This window comes from Crocodylus porosus, unplaced genomic scaffold, assembly GCF_001723895.1.
Source record: "Crocodylus porosus isolate Cpor-Errol unplaced genomic scaffold, CroPor_comp1, whole genome shotgun sequence".
In the NCBI taxonomy this organism is placed as follows: domain Eukaryota; kingdom Metazoa; phylum Chordata; order Crocodylia; family Crocodylidae; genus Crocodylus; species Crocodylus porosus.
The window spans coordinates 5,311,475-5,333,172 of NW_017728918.1; the positions used below are offsets into that span (position 1 = coordinate 5,311,475).

The 21,698-nt window shown below is 44.6% G+C and overlaps 1 protein-coding gene across 12 annotated transcripts in view; it reads right to left on the reverse strand.

The window, feature by feature from the left end:
• The window catches only part of PKHD1 (polycystic kidney and hepatic disease 1 (autosomal recessive)), a 383,573-nt gene that overhangs the window by 141,416 nt on the left and 220,459 nt on the right, over positions 1-21,698 (reverse strand). For all 12 annotated transcript variants that reach the window (XR_002101523.1, XM_019537166.1, XM_019537170.1 and 9 more), the window contains 4 exons: positions 19,371-19,548; positions 16,294-16,489; positions 5,918-5,983; positions 3,719-3,838 (listed from right to left, as the gene is read on the reverse strand). Coding sequence is in view for 11 of the 12 variants with exons in the window: in XM_019537166.1 (XP_019392711.1) it covers positions 3,719-3,838; positions 5,918-5,983; positions 16,294-16,489; positions 19,371-19,548 (560 nt within the window). In the remaining variant the exon portion in view is untranslated. The remainder of the gene's footprint in view (positions 1-3,718; positions 3,839-5,917; positions 5,984-16,293; positions 16,490-19,370; positions 19,549-21,698) is intronic.

The following is a 21,698-nucleotide window of genomic DNA, read 5'->3' on the forward strand; positions in this document are numbered from 1 at the left end:
TTGTTCTGAAAACTGTTATCACCTTTTTGTTTTTAGGAAAGGAAGAACATTTGTTCCAACAGAACTGTTCATGGAGTCATAATAAGTGGAGGAGTTTTTCTTATTTGAAAACATTTTAAAATATGAAGCAAGACCATTTTTTTTTCTTCAATCTTATTTCTTAGTTAAGATAGAGGCCTGGATAAATCTGTAGTTGGATAGAGACCTGGATAAATTTATAGTCAAGTTAGAGGGGCCTGGATGAATCTACTTCAACTTTCCGTCCTTGGTTTTTTTTGGTATGGAAGGTCCAACATACTAGATATTTATAGCCATTAATCTTTTGACTTCTAACTTTTCTTCTTCTTTACTGTTAGCTATTTCGACATACATGTTATACACTTCGTTTCTTTGCATAGACGTTGACAAGCTATCTTGCATGTGCTTAGCGGCACAATTTAAGCAGCAATGTATGTGCATGAGCACTAGGCATATTCCAATAAAAATAACAGACAATATTAACAATCCATGAGCAATAGTTGAAGAAAAACATTTTGATGAACCTGCCAGGGAGGGAGTGCTGTTCTCAACCTGTTTTGAAGCATAGTCTGATTTATAAAGTTCTTTTTAGCTGGTGAGTGTTTAAGTTCATATAAGATGATCCAACTGGAAAAACTGAGAATCTCCCAAGCCACAACTAACCAACCCCACTGCAGGAACTAGGAACTAGGTAGAGGCCTTTTTCCTGTCCCGAAGGGCACAGTGGTGTCGTTGGGGCATATCCTCTTTACTCTGTAGTGGCAAATCCTCTTCACCCTTTTCACCTTCCCTGCAACCATCCAATCTCTGCCAGCGTGAGACAGGATAGTGGGCTAGATGGACCTATGTGGCCTGATACAATAAATGGCATTTTCCATGTTCTTGTGTGCATGCATGCTTCACCCAGTTGGAGTACAGATTTGAGCAAAGTTGCATACCTCCTGTATATGAATGAGAACTAAACCCCTGATTTTTCAATTCAGTGGAAGATCCAAGAAACTGGGAGGCGAGGAGAGGAGAAACATTCAACTTGACTCAGAAAGAATCTTTTTTTGAATTTGCCCAAAATATAAATGGCAATATTTCAGACAGAGCAAATTCCACTGACTTGGGGGAAAAAGTGCCATTTTTGGAAGATTTTAATAAAAATAAAAGTTAACTAACTTTTACAATTAAATGCGTCTTTAATCAAACGTTTTATCCTGACACTGTGAAAAGGGTTGTTTTTTTTAATTATTTTTACGGGTCTTCCTTATCCAGCAGAACCAACTTTTTAAAATAAAAAATAAATGTATAAAAAGTTTTGATCACGTTGGCCAAGTTCGCAGATGACACCAAGATATGGGGTTGTGCGGACACACCCGCAGATAGGCTGCAAGTACAAGCAGACCTAGACAGGCTGGCATGTTGGGTGGAAGGGAACCAGATGAGGTTCAATGTAGAGAAATGCAAAGTGCTGCTTATGGGAAGGAAGACCCCCCAGCACACCTACAGGCAGGGCATCGCTAACTTGACTACAAATGAAAGGGATCTGGGGGTAACAATAGACCCCAACATGAATATGAGCTGGTAATGCAACGCAGTCGCCGCTCGGGCCAATAAAAGTCTGGCATGCATCTGTCAATGCATCTCCAGTAAATCCAAAGAATTAATTCTTCCACTTTACTAACATTGGTGCGGCTGCAGCTGGAGTATTGCGTCCAGTTCTGGGCGCCGCACTTCAACAAAGGCGTGCCAAAGTTTGAGATGCTCCAGAGAAGGGCTGCCCATATGATCAGGGACTTGCATGGCAAGCCATACGCGGAGAGATGGAGGGATCTCGAATTCTTCAGCCTAAAGAAGCGAAGGCTGAGAGGGGAGCTGATTGTGGCTTACCGCTATATCATAGGCATACAGCAGGGGCTTGGTAAGCACCGGTTCACCAGGGGACCCTGCGGGAAAACTAGAAGCAATGGCCACAAATTCCTGGAAGATAGTATCATAGTTTCTAGGGTCGGAAGGGACCTGAGCAGATCATCGAGTCCGACCCCCTGCCATGGCAGGAAAGAGTACTGGGGTCAGACGACCCCAACAAGGTGTTCATCTAACCTCCTCTTAAAGATAGTTTCAGGCTGAACATTAGGAAAAACTTCTTTACAGCTAGGGTGTCCAGACTATCGAACAAGCTCCCCCCAGAGGTGGTTAAATCATCTGCCCTAGAGGTCTTCAGGAGCAGACTGGACGGTCACCTGGCTGGGCTCGTCTGACCTCAGATGTCTTTCCTGCTTAGGCAGGGGGCTGGACCCGATGATCCTTCAGGGTCCCTTCCAGCCCTATGAGTCTATGATTCTACCTCAAGACAGCATATTTTGGCACAAAAACAAAAAGGTTTCCAAAAAACAAACCAAAAAAACCCCTTGTAGCTCTCATCCTAATTGCTTATGTGCCAGAGCTCTGGGCAGGGTATTGCAAGAGTGGCTGTGTATTTTCTCAGCCCCAGAAATCGTCAGAAAGTACAGTTCTGTCCTGAATTCAACTTGTTATTAGGGGACACAGAGAAGTTTGTTGAAGTACTCCTTATCTACAAGCGGTTCCTATAAAACATTTCAGAGTAGAAAAATAAATACAAGAGCGATCATCTTAACTTGTTTGATATTAAAACGGGCACCAACAAGAACCCAGACCACAAAACCAGAAAGCCAAAGCAAGCTCCTCCGAGGCTGGAATAAAGAGACAGGGAAGATAAGACATCTCAGGCTTTGTCAGCACAAGTTAGCGTGGGCTGAATTCACAGGACATTTTACTGTGACTGCCTTGCACCCAGCTTCTCGGGATAAACAGCTCCAGGGGCTGACAGCTTGAATGCTGTTATTACTGTTATATAGCATTTGTATTGAGAGGAGGCAGCCTGGCCCAGCCTCACGCAGGCCTGGGACAGAAGTTTCATAAACCAGTTTGACCCAAATCAGTTAAGTTGGATACTGCATTCAACCAGGTTCATCTAATCCAGTTTCAGGCATTTTGCAACTGGTTTATGTGCACTGAACTTTTGTTCTGGTACAAGTTGAAACCAGTTTCTGATGACTTAAACCAGTTTGTGTGTAACTTCTGCCTCCAGCCACAAATTCTTGACCGTACAGGGATTTGAACTTGAATCTCCTCAGAGACATGTCAGAGACTACCTTTCAGCTTCTTCGCGCTGGTAAAGTAAAATCCAAAGAGGAAGCTAGACTCTCAACCCAAACTGCAAATGAATTTAGAAATTAAAATTGACACACAGAAAAGCAACAAAAAAGCAAAAGGGCAGCCAGCCTAGACTTGGAAACATAGGCAAAATACAGTCCCCAGCAATGCCACAAGGTAAGTGGAAAGATACATTCCTCATTAGCTTTGATATGGCAAATCTGCAATTACTGCTGCTTGGCCTCAAAGATAACCCCCCCTGCCCCCACTCCCCCCCATATAACTGGGTGTGTATAGTCTGCTGGCAAGTCCATGTTGTGTGTGAAAGAAGAAAGTGAGAATGAGAACCGTCTTTGTTCAGACCTCACCGACTTATGACGCAGACTCGGATCAAGCATTGGCCAGGAACAAATGTTCCAGTGTATTTCTGCACATGTGAGAATTCACACATTAATTAGGACTTGCTAAAATACAGCTGACTTCGGCAGGATAGTCACGCCCTTGGACCAATTGACTGTTTGTCCTCTCTTTTACTTACTAGGCAAGATGATGACGTCCTCTCCAGGGGCTGGAATGCTGTGATTGTATCCACCCCAGCCCCTGCCCACACCGCTCCACGATTCAGGCATTGACCATTTCAAAATGCCATCGGAAGGAGCTGGAAGAAAAGGACACACACAGGATGATTTATATGGGATTTGGGAGTCCCGGCATTTCTTAGATAGTCACACGCCTCAAGCATTATCACCCTATTATAAATTAAAAATGGTTAAATTATGAACGTACCACCCTACCGGTATTCCTAAAAGTATAGAAGAAGACTTACAGTCTCCATGACCTTTGGGATCCAGTATGGTATTTCTTAACAAGAGTTTATAGTCTCTTACAATTTCGCCAGGGGTTTAGTTCCGAAGCCGTTCCTATGCGTTTCGAGCTCGAAACAGAAAAATCCAAACAAAACAAAAGCGTTCAAAACAGCTTCAAAATGAAACAAGGGCACTCAAAATGTTTTGAAAGTTTTGAAACGTTTCCAGTTTCAAAGCCAGGCTTGGCTTGAGCACCAATCCCAGCTGGCCGCAGCAGCCTCCTGTCATCCCCTGCAGATCCGGGGGTCGTGCCCCCCAGGAAGATTCTGGCACAGCCCCCAGCCCTCCTGGGGGGTGTGGGCGCCTGGCTCTGTGCGCCGGATGACAGCATGCTGCTGCTGCCAGCTGGGGTCAGCGGCAGTACCAGTCTTCCCAGTGCCAGGTGCGGACTGCGCCCAGTGCCGTCCCAGGTGGCAGGAGCAGCTTCCTGTCATCCAAGAGGCAGATCAGGGGCCCGCACCCCTGGGAGGAGTCCAGCACAGCCCAGTAGCCCTCCCTGGGGTGCAGGCAGGCTCCCAATCTGCCTGACAGATGACAGGAGGCTGCTGCTGCTGCCTGGGACCAGTGCTGGGCGCAGCCCTCGCCCAGTGCCAGGAAGATGGGTGCTGCTGCTGCCCACCTGGAGCTCGCACGCTGGGCAGCACAGAGGCGGTGGTGGCAAACACTGCCCGGCACAGCAAGCATGGGAGCCACTTTCCTCCATGCTGAGCAGCTGCTGCCGCCGTGGCGCAGCCCCAATAGGCAAGCCCAGAGCTGACGCAGGGCCCAGGCTGGCAGCGGGGGCAGGTTACAAGCTGGTGCTGAGCGTGGGGAAAAGCGGACCCGCCCCCGCCACATGGCCAGTGCCCCACCCTGCGCCACTCATCGCCCGCGTGGGGCTGCCTGTGCCTGTGCCAGCTGCGTGGGCTGCAAGCGGCTGCAGCAGGAAGCACTGGCCACAGGGTGAGAGAGGGGCCGCTTTTCTCTGTGGTCCACACCAGGTCCTTCCCTGCCAGTGAGCAGGGGGACGGGGCTGCATGGTGCCCCCCACATGTACCGCGGGGCTGAGGGGGCACTGGGAGTGAGTGGGTGCAGGAGTCAATGGGAGCACTGGGCCCACACTGGTGTCCCAGGTCCAGTGCCAGTGCCAGCGGGGCCCAGAGCAGGGCACAGGTGTACAGGGTCCCAGCTGGTAGGAGTTGTATGGAGCCGGGCCAGCTCCCCCCTCTCCCTGCTGGTGCAGCCCAGCCTGGCTCATAGTTTCATAGTTTCTAGGGTCGGAAGGGACCTGAGCAGATCATCTAGTCCGACCCCCTGCCATGGCAGGAAAGAGTACTGGGGTCAAACGACCCCAGCAAGATGTTCATCTAACCTCCTCTTAAAACCCCCCCAGGTAGAAGCCAGCACCACTTTGCTTGGAAGTTGGTCCCAGATCCTAGCTGCCCTGACTGTGAAGTCACGCCTCCTGATATCTAGCCTGAATCTACCCTCTGCCAGCTTGTGACCGTTATTCCTGGTCACTCCTGGCGGTGCTCGGGGGAGCAGGGACTCCCCCAATGCTTGCTGGTCCCTTCTGGCTCTACAGACCCCTGCCAGCCTGTGCTCTGCTTTGGCCCCACCAGTGCTGGCCCTGAGACATTGGTCCCAAGACTTTAGGACATCGGTCCCAAGACAGTGACCAAGGGGCAGGGCTACCCATGTGGCCCTCGACAGCTTGCCAAAACCGGGTAAACAGCCGCCACCTGAATACATGCCCGCCCCTGGTTTAAATGAATACCTACAGCCCCTAGTGGGTTAATAGAAGTAAAAAGCAGAGGTGATCTTTAATATTGCATTTTTGGGAATGTAGGGAAAAGAATTGCTGTGACTCTTAAAGAGAAACTGATACACACCTCGTGTAGGTATAGAGACCCTTTCCTCCTCCTTGAATGTCACCTGAATTAGGTCTTCACCTGTAACTGAACACAGAGAATGGGTTATAGACAACTAAAATGTTCAAAAGTGAGTCTTTAATACTCCCCAATGTTACATTTTCCACTAATGATTCAAATTTCTAATGGGAAAATGTTTCTCAAAACTTAGGGCAATGGTAGATCCTGTTCCACAATTTTCTTTTAGTATTTTTCTTAAACAGTACATTCATTTATATTTGTAAACACTGAAGGTCTCTTGACACTTAGCTAAGAAAAAAATGCACCATACACTCAATCTATAGTCTGCACATTGATCTTATGTAGGTCATCAAGTCCCCATTAGCTTTTTGACTTCTGTGCAATGACACTCATGAGTTGCTCTGGATTTACAATGGAATATCTGTGATCAGAAACTAGACTATAACCCACATACAGTTACTGTCCATTTGTATCTTCCTGGACTCTAAGACCATGTCTACACCACGTCCCCTGCATTCTCGGCACAGCTTATGAGCAGACCTTATCCACTTGCTCTTCTTTGCCTGACCCAAACCCAAAAATGAGGTGGTAAAACTATTGGATTAGATAGTACTATAACTGAAGCACCAGCCCTAGTGGGGCACCAAACTGGCATTCCCCCCAAGTCCTTACTATGTCAGGAAAAACCCCACACTCCCCAGCTATGGGAGCCAGCCTGACACACTCCCATGCCACCCAAATGTAGGTTCTGGGTGCAGAGACAAGGAAGAAGACGCATGCCACCTCATCACAGGAGCTGGGGCAGGTGAGACTGATTACTTTCCTCCCACTTCCCCTCCTTGTACTCTCTGGTGCTCAGAACTTCTCCCTGCCTCCAGGAAGTTTTGCAGAGTGGCTAACTTGATAGCTATGCCTCTGAGATTAGATGACCACCTCAAGTCCCTTCCAGATCTGATCTTATATAAATATCAAGTCAGTTTTACTAACTAATCCTAAGTTTGGGATCTCTTACATTGACTCCCATAGTGTTACAGAAGGAAACCTGGGTAGAGAGGTTATGTGAAGGAAGTGATTACTGTTATCATCCATCCCTCTGTTAACCAATAGGTAAAGATGGAGAACTCCTTCCCTTCTCTGGTTTCTGTCTGTCTCAGATTCTGGGTAAAAAGCTAATGCAGAAGAAGCATCTCTGTGATTCTTAAAATCAGAGAGCTCCTTATTCCCTAGAGCTGCAGGTTACAGCACTGATATGGGGGCATCTTTTAACTTTAACATTTGTGCGTCAAAGAAAATGGAAGGCTCTCAGCCTACCTGACTCTTCTCAGGTGCTTAAACACAAACGCTTCCCAGCTATCCATTCAAGAACTCTCTGTTACCCTCCCCCCGCGTACCTCAGCCCTCCAAAGGGAGTCCAGGCTATACTGTAATTTCCTTATGTTATCCTTAAACAAGTCTTTGTCCTTTTCAATCATGAGAACCATCCTCCCCTACCTCCCCTCCCATCTCCCAGTGCAACTGAGCATAATTAAATAGGCTTAAGTTCATTACATTTCAGTATTCAATAAATTAGTCTGAATAATCAAAATACTTGAATCTGTCTGATAATTACTATTTGGTATCAGGGTAATGCACTGGAAGGCATTAGCAGCCTATGCTAGTAGGCTGAATGAGGCTTCCATAATTAAAATTGAATGGATTCCACAAAGTTTTTCTCATGCTGGATTATTTAGAAACCAAGTACTACAGCCCTGCTCTTCAGCATCACCTTGTCTCCTAAAGGCTACTTACAATTCAATCCCTTATTGGCCCAAGCCAACCTCAAGTGCAGAACTACAATATGGGGGTATAGGTATAGGTTGTAGCCATGGTGGTCTATGGACATAAGCAGATAAGGCTCTTTGGGTAAATCTTTTTATTTATCTTTAATAAAAGATATCAGATTTACCCAAAGAACCACAATACGGAAATTGCACGGATTGACTTGATGGAGCAGAGTCTTCCACGTTTGCTGTGGTGAGATGGGTTTCTATTTGGAAAGGGAGAATGGTGCAATGGTGGAGACACAGCAAGTCCCTTAAGACCAGATCCTTACAGAGTGAGGTGCTCAATGGGTGTATCAACACAAGATGCTACAGCGCCGTAGCGTCCATTGGGAAAAAAACATGATGCTGCCACTACATCACCATAGCTATGCACTCCCTTGCTATAGCGCTTGCTACAGTGATGTAGCAGTGAAAAATAACTGTGCACCACCAGTATGCCACAGTATGGACTGTTACTGTACTATTTTTTATTACTTCCAAAAGGAAGTACTAAATGATGGCGCAGTAATGGCACCATATGGCCACACGTAGATGCACCCAATTTCTGTGAGCACATGGACCTCAGTTTCTCCGTAAGTGCAACCCCCCTTCTGTAAATAGGAATGACAGCAGTACCCCCTTACAGGACAGAAGACTGTGAGCACTTCAGTGACTGATGTTAAGTTAAATGGCAGAGAGAGATTAAGTATGCCTCTCAATACTGCTTTGCCAGAGCTTTAAAGATGAGAAGCAAATAAAACATTGGCAGCAAAATTAAACCCAGAGAAAAGGAAGCTGGCTGTGAAATGCCTGAAATAACAGGCATGTCATCCATGGGTTTTTTTTTAATAATGCTGGATCGAGGCTTATTTCTAACGCTGGCAGGAATTAGTTTGGGGGCAGAAGGTAACCTGGATACAAACTATGGGACAAATACTCTCTGATCATAGGAGAGGCCTGGGAAATAGGACAATCTGAAGCAACTTGTGAGCTAACTGAAGTGGTCTTGGTCACCCTTTGTAAGCTGGTCTATTCACTTTGGCCCTTGTTCTCTTCTCACTTAAGCCAGGGTAAATATGGAGTAACTCCACTGGAGTTAAGACCAGGATAAAATAACTTACTGGGGACACCTCTATATGATATGCTTACTTCAGTCACCTAATAACACTGTGCAGTAGTGTGACGCTCTAAAACCATGCTAATATGCTATTGCACAATGTTATTAGACTACCGCACATGTAAGCGTCACAAAAGACCAGAGCCAGCATTACTGCATATTTAGTTAGTACATATTTCATTAAACAATTACTAAACTAAAAGTGCAGTAACTACTGCGCATTAAGGAACATGTAGACATGCCCTGTGAGAGGGGAATTGAACCCTGCAACCATACTTTTGCAAGAAACCCTACTTTTCTTCATGGTCTAACTTCACTTCATGTTTCTTTCAGTGCATTCTGGGAAAATCTGCCCCATTAGCCCATCCTGCAGAGGGCAGGACATCCCTCAGACAGACTACCACACAGAGTGCACAAGAGGAAACAAAAGGCACTTTGTCCATCTGATTATAGAGAGCTGGAGAGGAGATCCAATCTGTATAGTAAACTAATACCTTTACAACCTGATTATATAGAAGGCAACCATATAGAAGAGTAGCCTAATGGCAAAAGAGACCCATATTTAGCTGCCACAGTAATTAGCCAGGTTAGGTAATAATCCAAGCCATGTTGAGAGAAGACCATACCACTAACTTGTTACCAGCTTGGTTAAAAACTACACAGCGGGATTCTTTGTTGGATTATACCTTGCAATATTATTTGTACCTGCGCAAGACAAAGCAGGTGTAAAGCACAAGGATTTTGATCTGGTAGGACTGCATCCCAACTTTGCATAGGCATAAATGTGTAGACCAGGTACACATCAGTAGAGATTTGAGCCCCAAGAGTTGAGAAGAGGAACTATAGTTCTTGGATGGTTTTGGTTACATCTCAAATATATATATATATATTTAGGTAAGCAATAGGACAAGATGCAGTCCACACAGATAAAGGATATCATTAGTAAATGCTCGATAAGGCACTTCTTCACAAAATGCAGCTATAAGGTTCCACATCCTTGTTGTATAAAACCCTTATAAGGCCCATAAGTTTTCCATCCACTTACAGCCCTCCCTGTATCCTTGGGCTCTGAATCATATAGGCTTTCCTGAATTCAATGATCTTAACATTTTCTTCTTTCTTTCCATTGCCGGTGAGTTGATTCGAAGGAGGAGCAACCTAGTCTTTCATCAGCTGTGTGGTGACAGAAAATTTTGCCGGTGGTTGTTAGAAAGAGAAGCTAGGATAAATGTCTCTCATAGCCTGACTCACAAGGAAGAAGTAACACTATGCAATTCAACATCAGTAAAACCAAAGCTAGCACAAGGAATCAAACTTTTATAAATGACAACATCTACACGGCATTTGCTGCGCTCTGTGTTGGGAGGTCATCTTCGCTAGGTTCTCAGAGTAGCATTATGACGTGCATGTGGACACTACAGGAAAAAGTACGCGATAAAAAACCCTAAGATTTGGCAAACTGAGGCTGACATCTCTCTTAGTGCATTTGTACTAGCTGCAGCAAAGATGGAGCATGTGTTTCATCAGGCTGTCCTGTTCATGAGCTTCCAGCCAGAAAAACAAAGACCATCCCTACAAATTAGTGCGCTTCCTTGTTCCATTTGTCTCTGCTCTCTGCTGAATGTGTCAGTAAAAATGGCATTTAGTGCTTTAGGTGATTTTTTTCCCCCTCCTGCACATCAATACACGGGGCACTAGTCTATTAGGAACCAAAAAAGACTCAATGGATTAATTGTGGGATTTGACCAGATGACCCTTGAGATCCCTTCCAACCTTATGACTCTAAGTCATTTCACCTAGGCCACCAAACAGCCTTCGTATGGTCAAATGACCTTTAGTAACAACTGACCTAACCTGAATTCAGCCTCAATAGACATTAAAGGCTAATTCTTGCTTTACCGGTCCCCTGAGTCAGCCAGCTCCCTGCATCAAATCTCTCACCCCAAATGCCCCTTGAACTTTGAGCAATAAAGACAAAGGAATCCTCTTTGTTTTATTTAAACCATATATTTCACCATAAAGAGCAAACATTTTAGAGGCCTGCTTTTCCACAAAAAATCAATTCAGAAATGCTGTTGACTATAATGGAAGTATGATCAGGCCTTGGGAATCAACAATAATAATAATAAAAAAAATCTAAGTAAACTACAAACCTGATTTTGACACCACATTTATACAATATTAGGCCACGATCTGGCTTGACCCTTTTCACATGAGTTGTTCCCCTGAAGTCAACGGGACAATCCTCATGCACAAAGTTTGATTTACTGAAAAGAAATGGATTTTAAGATACATGCATGGGACAACTGTTTCCATAATATTTTCAAGGTTTCTGGCAAATACTTTAATTAAAAAGACCACGAGAAATTTAAAATTAATGCATACTTAGAACCTTTCAAAATTAAAATAGCTTGAACATGTCAATGTTTTTTTCTGGGGGGGAAAAGATGCTTATTCCAACTGGCTCTAATAATTATTTTTTTTATGTTGAAGCGTTCAGCGACTTCGATCAAGGATCAGGGCCCCGCTCTGGTAGGCATTTTATGCCATCTTTAGAAAAGACACACTTGGCCTCAAACTCCATTTTCACACATGGAAGTGCCACCATGCTGGGCACTTTGAAAAGTGCCCACTGCTGTGTCGCTCGTGCTTGTATAAGCGGTGAAATGAGTGTCAGCACACCAAAAAATGGCAGTGATCCGTTTTTGATCTAAAACACATAGACGGTGTTTAAGTTCAAAAGCACACCGCCACCACTTTCAACGTGCCAATGCGCACGTTGCTACTTATACAGCTGCAAGCAATCCACTTGCATGTGGGGCAGACTCGATTAACTGAATCTGCTCTGACGTGCCAGATCTCCAGAGTGTCCAGGCACAAAAATGTACATGTGTAAATGCCCCAAAAGCTTGCAGTTTAAGCAACATCATGACTGCTGTTTACATAGGACCCCTCTATTAAGGGCCACTGTCCAAACGTGCCTTCAAGTGCGCTTTATATCACCATATCATTACATGAGCACAATATGCCACAATGTGGTGATATTACATCAACGCTGCTGTTACGACGTGTCACGGCAGGAGTACTTCTTCTGGGATTCAGGTGCCGCAGAGGAAAACAGGTCGACCCCACAAAGGAGGCAAGACAACCCTAAAGGACATAGTTAAAGAGATATGAATGAGATGATCCTACATTCCTTCAGCTCAGGAGGCCACAGTCATCCTCCCTGAGACCCAGAGGAACAGGGGAATAATCTGCCTGTGTTGTGAATGCTCTGAAAAGATGTGATGCATAGGACTTAGTTAACACAAGTGATGTATGTAGGTAGCAGTTAAGTGCCTTGGTTAAAAGGATCATTGCATGTATCCTGGATCCACCAAAAACATTGGATCCTGGGTTCAATTTACCACCCTATTGTAAGTGCCCTTCCACATTCAGCCCCCATATTGTTTGAACCAAGATCTAAACTTCAAGATGACAAATAAAGAAAACATCCAGGGGACTAAAATGTCTTGTCCCCCCCCCCCAACATTACCTCCTCTCCAAGACGTTTATTCCCCAGAGATGAGCGCTTATGTGAGGCTGGCCTAATTCCGTGTCTGATTGGACGAGGGGGGCGTGCAAAGCATCTGAGCCAAACATGAACAATCCCCGCTGCCGACCACGGCAGATTCGTTCAGCTGTTTGGCTTTTTTAAATAACAATGTCTTCTCCGTGGTCGGGTCCCTTTTTATGATTATTATTTATTTCCACTGGGTCTGAGCAAAGGGCTGTGTGTGAATTTAGGAGCCTGCCTGTGAATGAGCCGGCATCTGATATGTACTTCCCGACGTTCATTTTGGATTTAATGCACCCCTGCCACTACCCAGCAGTTTGCCCTAAAAAGCCTTTTAACTGGCACAAAGGGAAAGGGTCAAAAGTAAGTTGACCCCTAACAGAATGTACAATTATTAGAAAGAGGCGGTACACGAGCAGCTGCTGGAACCCCACTGGTATGGCAAAGTGCTTCCAAAAGTCAGAATATGAATAATACACTCAAGTTCTTCCCCCAGCTCCACAAGGGCCTGCTACTTTCTTCAGGAAGAATTATGGCCCTCCCTAGCAGCTGCAATAATTGTGTTCCTATTGTCTCGGAGACCTCCCCCTAGCCACCCCCTACAAGTGTCCATTGTTGGGATGGAGTCAAGTGATTATATGCTCTGGACGATGCTGTTTGGGCCCAGCTGCCTAACTGCTGACACACGAACACCGAGAGCGGGGAATCGCGTCTGCAAGACGGGACTCTAACATACCAGACCTTTTACATAAGTCAAACAGGAACAAATGATTCTTTATCAGCCCTGCTGATGGGGCAGCCCCCTCTTCCTTTGAAGTGGCGGCTGCTTATAGGCCCTTACAGCTTTTCCTCCTTAGCCCAAGCAAACATCCTCCTTTTGATATGCTACATGCTCATTATCTCTGCCCCATTTAATGATTTTTGATTGAAGGGTGGCAGCTCAGTTGCCAAGAGGGTAGTTAAAGAGGCTCCACGCAGTCAGGCCTACAAGAAAGGCTTTCCTTGTGCAGCAGCCTAAATTTGGAATTTCTTAACAGTGTGTTCTTGTTCTTAGCAGCAGATAAGGGCTGAGCGTGAAATTCTTAATTAAGCAGTAAATAGAGAGTGGGGTGTCAGCAGATGCAGCCTGTAGCTATGGAGACCGAGTCACATGAACAAGAGAGCTGAGACTAAACCTAGGCCTCAGGCTTGGACATGAGTGACAGCTGAAGAATCCTACAAAGCTTGTAAATGGGATTAATTAGTTGACTAATTATTTCATACAGTTAAATGTAACTAAAAAATAAAAACAGCTCACAACGTTAAACAGCCAAGCATTCTCAGGACGGAAACCAAAAGTTTTGTCCTCCCTCTCTCTCAGCGTTGAGATTTATAGATTTTTATGCCTGGAAGGGATTGCTGAGACCACCACATCTGAACTATTGCACGGCATTGGCCAAAGAAGTCATCCTGTCACTCTTTGAATAACCAGCGATAGAGCTAAAGAGTAGTTTTCAGAGGGCGCATCTACATGAGACGCTACAGCGCAGTAGGAACGAGCTACTGCGCTTGTTGCTCGTTGCTATTGGGCAATAGCATTGCCAAGCACTAATCTTGACGCAACATTGCTGTGCAGTAGCATCGGGAAAAAAAGCATGGAGACAGTACTGCACAGTTACTGTGCAGTCATTTAGTACTTGCTTATAGCCAGAAAGACCCAAATTTGATTTAAGGATGTGAAGTCCTGGAAAATCCTGCCATAGTTGTTCCAGTTGCAAATATGTGCCTTCTTGCCAAATGGAATTTGCATACCACTTCAACCTCCAGTGACATGTACTACAGAGCACAGGATAGTGAGCAAATCACATATCTGAGTTGAGAATCCTTTCAATTTACATTATGTCCAAACTAGCAACCACCCACGTGCTCCTCGCTGGAAACAGGTCAAATCTGAGTATGGATAATACATGCAAGATATTTCCATTAATTTGAATGCAACTTATATACAGGCAGCCCTCGACTTACAACGTTTCAAGTTACAATGTTTCACACTTACAATGTTTATAAATTGACAACTTTCTGATGTCAGTTTCAACTTCACAATGCTTGATCCGATGCGACGCCACACTAGTGAACAAGTTCACCGCATCGCCCATGTCCCTGGAGAACATCTGTCCAAACTTGCTTGGACACTTTCTTTAAGAAAGCAGACAAGACTCCAGAAAAACCTACAGCCAAGACTTCTGAGAAGACTCCAGCCAAGCGCCCTTCAAAAAGTCTAGCAAAGTCAACTCAAAGAAGTCCTCCCAAATCAATATAATTGCTATTTACAATACAAATACATTAATGTAGCTATATTACTTATCTATAACTGATCGAGTACAAAATTCTGGGTTATTTTTGGTGAAAAAAGGGTATTGGGCCTTGGCTCAGGAACCAATCCCCATTTATAACACTGTTTCCTATGGGAAAAACGGTTCTGAGCTGCAGCATTTCAACTTAGGATGCCGTTTCCAGGAACCAATTATGTCATAATACCGAGGACTGCCTGTAGTTCTTTTTCCCTCTATATTTTCCCAATCTTTTTCTATATCCCCATATTATTTTTCTCTGTATTATTCTCTAGGTTAAAAAGAGATGATCATAAGATAATAAAATTAAAGCAAAAATAAGCTGCAAGGAAGGGTAGCAATATAAACAATTCTTTATAATGCTAAAACATGCTGAATGAATCATTATATCTCACTATTACCGTTTCAACTGAATCCATTACTCTTTGCAGTGGTAAGATGCCGAGAAACAGGTCACATTTTTAAGCTTTCCCATGCTTCTCTATCTGAATATTTTGTGTAGAATGACCACACTGTCCAAGAGTTGACATACTTGGATTTGAAATAATAGATCTTCAGTGAGGGACTGCCTTGGATTTCCAGGTAGCTGTATCTTTTCCCTCCCTTATGGTTTGCTAATTGCAAAGAAAAAGGGTTCCTTGTTCTGCCATAATTTTCTAGCACAGCCTTGGGGGAATTGTTTAAATTCTCTAGGCCTGGCTGCCACCTCACCAGTGCAAATCAAGAGCAACTCATTAGAGCCAACAAAGTTGTACAAACGTCAAAACAGTCTCAAGTGAGTGGGAACCCAGCCCTCCCTGTTTTAGCTTCTCTGTGTTAAATGGTGATGACACTACCTACCTCCCGAGGGCATTGTGAGGTTTTTATGAGTTATGGTTCTGTCATGGCTGATAATAGCCATAATTATTACTTCTCCTGTCGAATCCAGAATTTAGCACCAGAACGGCTGGTTTGCTGGAGAACCAGAACAAGGGGGAAGCCCCAGGTTTTGAAGATTTTTCTTATCACAAATCACAAAGCTGGCAGATATGGGTAATCCCAACAAAAACCAATAAAGAGCTGCAATACTTTGAAAAGTCATATTCACACTCCAAAAACTAGAGGCGAAAGGCAGTATTTTCAAGTTTAGGGGGCTAAAAAGCCTACGAGAGCTCCCGATTTAGAATGTGATCCTCATCTGAGTGATCCTAACTCAAAAGAATAACACAATTGTCTTCCGTGGGGGCCTGGTTAACAGGCTTTGGAGGACTGGTGGATCACATGTATGGTGGGGAAATAGTGGACTCAAGGAACCAGCCACACATCCTACCACCTTACCACTGCCAACACACTTGTACAGATTCACCCAGTATTATATTTCCGCCAAGCATGCTACATTCCTTGGAAGAATAAATTAGCTTTTGATGCTGAATCGGTTTAAGCATATGCATACCTTTAATTATTCAGTAGCCCTATTGTCTTAAAATCATTTAAAAAACAGGGCTTTAAGTTGAAGGAATGTCACCTCCAGCACAGCTACTGGGCAAAAAGGTACGTGTATATATAAACTTTATTACTTACATTGCACTTACCCAAATAGGTTAGCTTCCCCAGTTTGCGACTGAAAAACCAGTCACAGCTCTTATGATAAATGTGTGAAGGGAGTGACTGCAGTGGCTGCCCCCACCTTGTCCCGCAAAGCACCGTGACCTCAATGTTGGATGATAGATTCCTATGTTCCATTAGTAAATAATTCCCATCGGCGAAGTTATCAAATGTCGCAGAGTACTAGATGAGAGAGAAATGTAAAAAGCATGCCTCTCTATAATTAGGTCTCCTAACTGCTATGAAATACAAATAAAAATACTCTTCCTGAAGCAATAAAACATTATGCTGTGAACTGGCATTAGAAACACAGAGTGGACATGTTCAGATCATGCAAGTTAATCTGGGAAGTGTCTGCAGAATCAATTATCTGGAACACCTTAAATTGTACATAGAGATTATGGACCATCAAGACAAACTTCAGGAGGTCTTAAGTGGTATGTATATTTTTTGCTGTCCCTGTGCACTACGAGGAATTTCTGTGTATAGTGTCCAAAATGCTCTACCAGCTCAGAGGTATTTTGGAGAGAGGCTAGTGCATATCAAGCTACCCAGGACTGCTCCAAATGGAGGAAGTGTCTGCTGCAAAGATCTCAGTACTTTGAAACCTTACGATGGCCACGGGAAATGAAAAAGTGGAAGTGGCATAAAGAACTTGTCATGGACTGAAGAAAAAATCCAGAATTACCCTCCCCACACAGAAACACGTGCCCAAGTTGCAACAGTCTGTCGATCCCAAATTGGCCTCAGCAACCATATTCAGACTCACAGATAGGACAATCAAGGAAGACAATCATAGTTGACTGTGAGGGACTCGTAAAGAGAGTGCATATATGCTCTGGGCACTAAAAAGATAGCCCGTTCTCACTTAAGGTGAGATGCATAGAGGGACTTAGGTATGGGGGTGTTCAGATTCTCCACCCCTAGCAGGAAGCTGTTGCATTTCAGGAGTAGAATGCACAATCCTGAGGCAGGTGACTAAGTCCCCTACCCTTTAAATAAAGAGATTTACGTAGCTGAGAGTGGGATGCACAGTGCTCAGCATACCAAGCAGTGGATGCCTAAGCCAGCCAGAAGGAAGAACATAAGAGGAATGTGCATCTTGATTCCTACTATTTTCCCAAACATAAGTGACATTTAGGCCACACCCTACAGTCCTGAGGTTATCTTATCCCACCTCTGCTCAATGCAGAAGCATTTCTGATTATATTATTCCAGCCAAGAGAAGCTTACTTTGAGTAACAGAAGCTTTCTTTTTGCTTTTTGGGTGAGTCTACATGAGATACTTTATTGTGAAGTAACATAGGTTACTGTGCAGTAAGCATGTGCATCTATACATGTGCATGCTTACTGTACAGTAAACCTTGCTAATTGCAAGTAAAGTTGGTACTTAAAAATGTAAGTAGCGGATTTCCTCGCAAGTAGTTACTGTGCAATACCACTCTTGATCCATAATTGGGAACAAATCTGTTCCCAGTCAGCCAGGGATCAGGGGCAGGATATTGCTCCCTGCCCCCTGGAACTGCCTGCTGCCAGGGGAGGACAAGTCCCTCTGCCCCGGCAGCAGGGAACTGCCAGCTCCCTGATTGGGCCAGGGGACTTGGAAAGAGCTGCAGGGGAGGGGCAAGATCTCCCAGCCCCCCGTTCCCCGATTATGATGGCAAAGATCCTTATGGTTAGCACCTGATCCCCAGCCTGTTCTCCAACCAGTGTTGTGCTTGCAGAGCTGAGTGGGGAACAGGCTCTCCAGCCCCTGCCCCACAGCTGGGGAGCAAGGGCTTGGAACTGACCCAGTCAGGGGCAGGTCCCAGCCCCACACCCCAATCAGGCCATTGAGGCACAGAGCTTGGAAAGAGCTGCAGGGATGAGGCAAGACCCAGCCCCCTGCCCCATTCCAGTGGTGAGGCAGCTAGTAGCCAGGGCTCACTACTAGCTTCTCCACCAATTGAAGGAGAGGGCTGGGACCTGACCCTCCCCCGAAGCTCTTTCCAAGTCCCCAGCCCCAATCAGGGAGCTGGAGATGGGAACTCCCTGCTTCCCGGGCAAGAGGGACATTGTCCCCGACCCAGCAGCAGGCAGGGGGCAGTGTCCCAGCTCTGACCAGGAGACAACTGTCTGTTGGCCCAGTGCTCCCTGCCAGCCCCTGGCCTAGCAGAGGAGAGATAGGGCTAGAGCACCCCCTGGTGGCCATAGGGGTCCATTGCAGGGCCCCAGGAAGGAAGAGCAATTTGCTGTCATTAGCAGCAAATTTGCTCCCACTTCCCTACACATGTAGATGCCTACTCAGGAGCATTTACATGCAAGTACTTTACTCACAAGTAAACTGCTCCTGGATCTAATGCATGTGTAGACACATCCACTGAGATACTGGGTACAAAGGAATGACAATGTCACACAGCCAACATGGAACCCAAGCAAAAAGTGAAGCTGACTCTGTAGTCCTGTGAGGGGAGCACTCCCCCAACTAGGGTTGCCAACTCAGTTTGAATCTATTCCAAGAGGTTCCCAGAACACCAACATGCCTGCGACACACAACATGAATGTGCCCGTGTGGTTGTTCATATAGATTACAGTGTACGGACTTTATGTCAGGAAGACATATACCCATTAAACATTTGGCTGTTTCTCAGTGCACGCATAGTACTTGACCTTTAGTCACCTAAGGAAATTTTTGCCAGAAAGCTAACATACCTGACAGCTATCATGTGCCTAACTGAGGCTGTGGAATCTCCATCCTTGGAGGTTTCTAAGACCCAGCTACGCAAAGCCCTGGCTGGAATGATCTAGTCAGGGCTGATCCTACTTTGAGCAGGGGGTTGGACTAGATGTGACCTCCTGAGATCCCTTCCCATCTTACTTTTTTTATGATTCTATGATTTGGGTGGCTAAATGACTCCTATTTTGCAGTTTAAGTATCTAAGTTCCTTTGTGAATCTCACCCTTTATCCTTTTCCTACTTTTTCCATCCTGAAACTTTAAGAGGGCTTCGCTTCCTTCCTTCTGTGGTGAGTTGATTCATCCTTTACAAAAACTACTTATGAATAATAGAAACCACCTACGTTACCTGCAGTTGTTTGTTGAACAAAGGGTTGTCGAATGTCAGAGTATAAGCTTCCTTATCCAAGAGTAGAGCCATCCAGCCGTAGAGGTTTGATAGAGTATCAGAGACATAATTGACTGTGGTTGTCTTATTATTATTGTCAGTCACAGTTAAATTATAAGGAGCATCTGGGGCCTCTTTTCTGAAGGGAAAAATATATTACACGTCTGTGTTCAAATTCTTCACCTTGGAATGCTTCGTCTTAACATTTTTTATTTGAATTATAGAAGGACCCAATCTGGGATTAGGGTCCCATTGTGCTAAGCACAGAGCAAATACATTGTAAAAGATACTCTATGCTCTGAAAAACTGTTAAAAGACAAAGGAGACAAAGAGAAGCAGGAAACAGAAGCACAGAGAAGTGAAAGGATGTGTTCAAAGTCACACAAAGTGAGTGGCAAAGCTGGAAGTAGATCCCACTGGGTTCTCAGAACAGGTCATAAGGCAACAGGATTTTAATTCTTATGCAAGTAGCCAGATATTTATGTATCTGTTATAATGTTATAAGCTGGATTTCCGTGAGTGGGGTAGAAAGATGTTAAATACTCAGGGCATTTATAGATGTGCTCTGGGAGTGCATATGTGTGTGGGGGGGGCAGGAGGGTGCTTTAATTAGAGTGGATCCAAGAGCCACCTAGAGTTTCACACATATAAACATCCCCCCATGACAAATTGGGGTGGGGGTGCTTTAACTAAAGCGTGTCGAACAAGTTTTAGTTAAAGTGCCCCTGCCATTTTTCAGTGTGAGGACACTAATACACATGATGCTGGAGTCTGCTGGAGCACAATAATTACTACAATCCAGCAGATTTGATTAATCGAGTCTACTCCAACATGCTGTAATTACAATGCATTGGAGAAGCCTTGCTGCATGTTTATAGGCTCCAAAGTTGCTTAAGGTCCAAGCAAAACTTTTTGGCACTTTTCCTGTAATGACAAAAAAAATGTTTTATTAGTCCTGTTTTCAAGGATGAATTTGATCTGTGCAATAAATCAATATTTTTATCAGCCTGGACATTAGCATGTTAGGAGATATGGTTTTAAAAGATGACAAGCACTTCCAATGTGGAATGAAACTGAATTCTTAAACAATGATGTTTCCAACAATACTTGCTGTCTGGTCATCTCTAGCGTTTATGCAGTTGATTAAAAAGTTTTCTACACAATCACTTCCTAAAATCACTATATCTGAATTGTGATATCTGGCATATTATATGGGGCATTTTTATCCTGTTAGGGCCTTATCCAAAGCATGCAGAAATCAGGGTCTGAACCCTGATTTCAGTGGCCTCTATATCAGGACCCAGGGGTGCAGGTGTGGTGACAGAAGTGACATTTGTCACACAACTGGCCCCTTGAAAAACCTTAACCCCCCACCCCGAGGTGTGGGGTTCCAATCTACCCTCCCCCCACCCTCCAGTGCAACTGTGCTCCCCTGCTCCCCACCCCAGTACAGTCCAGATCTCCCTCTCCCACCCCCTCCCTCCCATCCTGCAGACAATACTGGAGCTGGGGTGGGAGGGAAGGTGAAGCTAGGGGAAAGAGCCTGCGGACACACAGCTCTTCCTGGATTGACTCCAAAGTGGAGCTCAATCCCCACACCTTGCCTGACCCAGCAGCAAATGTCTGTTGGGTCAGGGGAGTTTCTATAACTTATGGCACTTTCTGTGAAGTGCCATGAGTTACAGTGGGAAGCTGCACATTTGTCAGCACCCCATTTCTTGTTTTGTTTCCTACCTCGGCCACTACCATCCGATAAGTCACTTAAGTTCTCTGTGCTTCACTTACTTTGTCTCTAAAATGCAGCTAATACTTAACGCACAGAGCTGCCATGAGGCTTAAAGCATTAGTGTTTGCATAGTTCTCTGAGACCTTGGGATAAAAAGCACAGTATCATTATATAACATTCCACTATGTTAACTCCTCAGGTGGGACCAGACTTACAAATAATATGCTTTAAGTGGGACATTAAAGAGTAGAAAACAAGTCGTTTAGACTCGCAGATACATGTTCCATCTCCCATAAGAAAAATAAGTAATAGAGTGAAAATGTAATAGTTAATCATTGTTCAGTTTCATATGAATAAGTGAAAATATAAGGAAACATTCATTGGATCCTCTAAATGAAAACTAAGATACTTCCCTATCCTCTGTCTCTCCCCACTTCTCTCCCCCCTCATGCCAATCCAACAAAAGCCACTCAACAATCAACAGCAATAATGGCAACGTGGTAGTAACTGAACCCCTAACTGGTGTTTATGTCATAACCTCAGGAAAAGAGAATTAAAAGCAT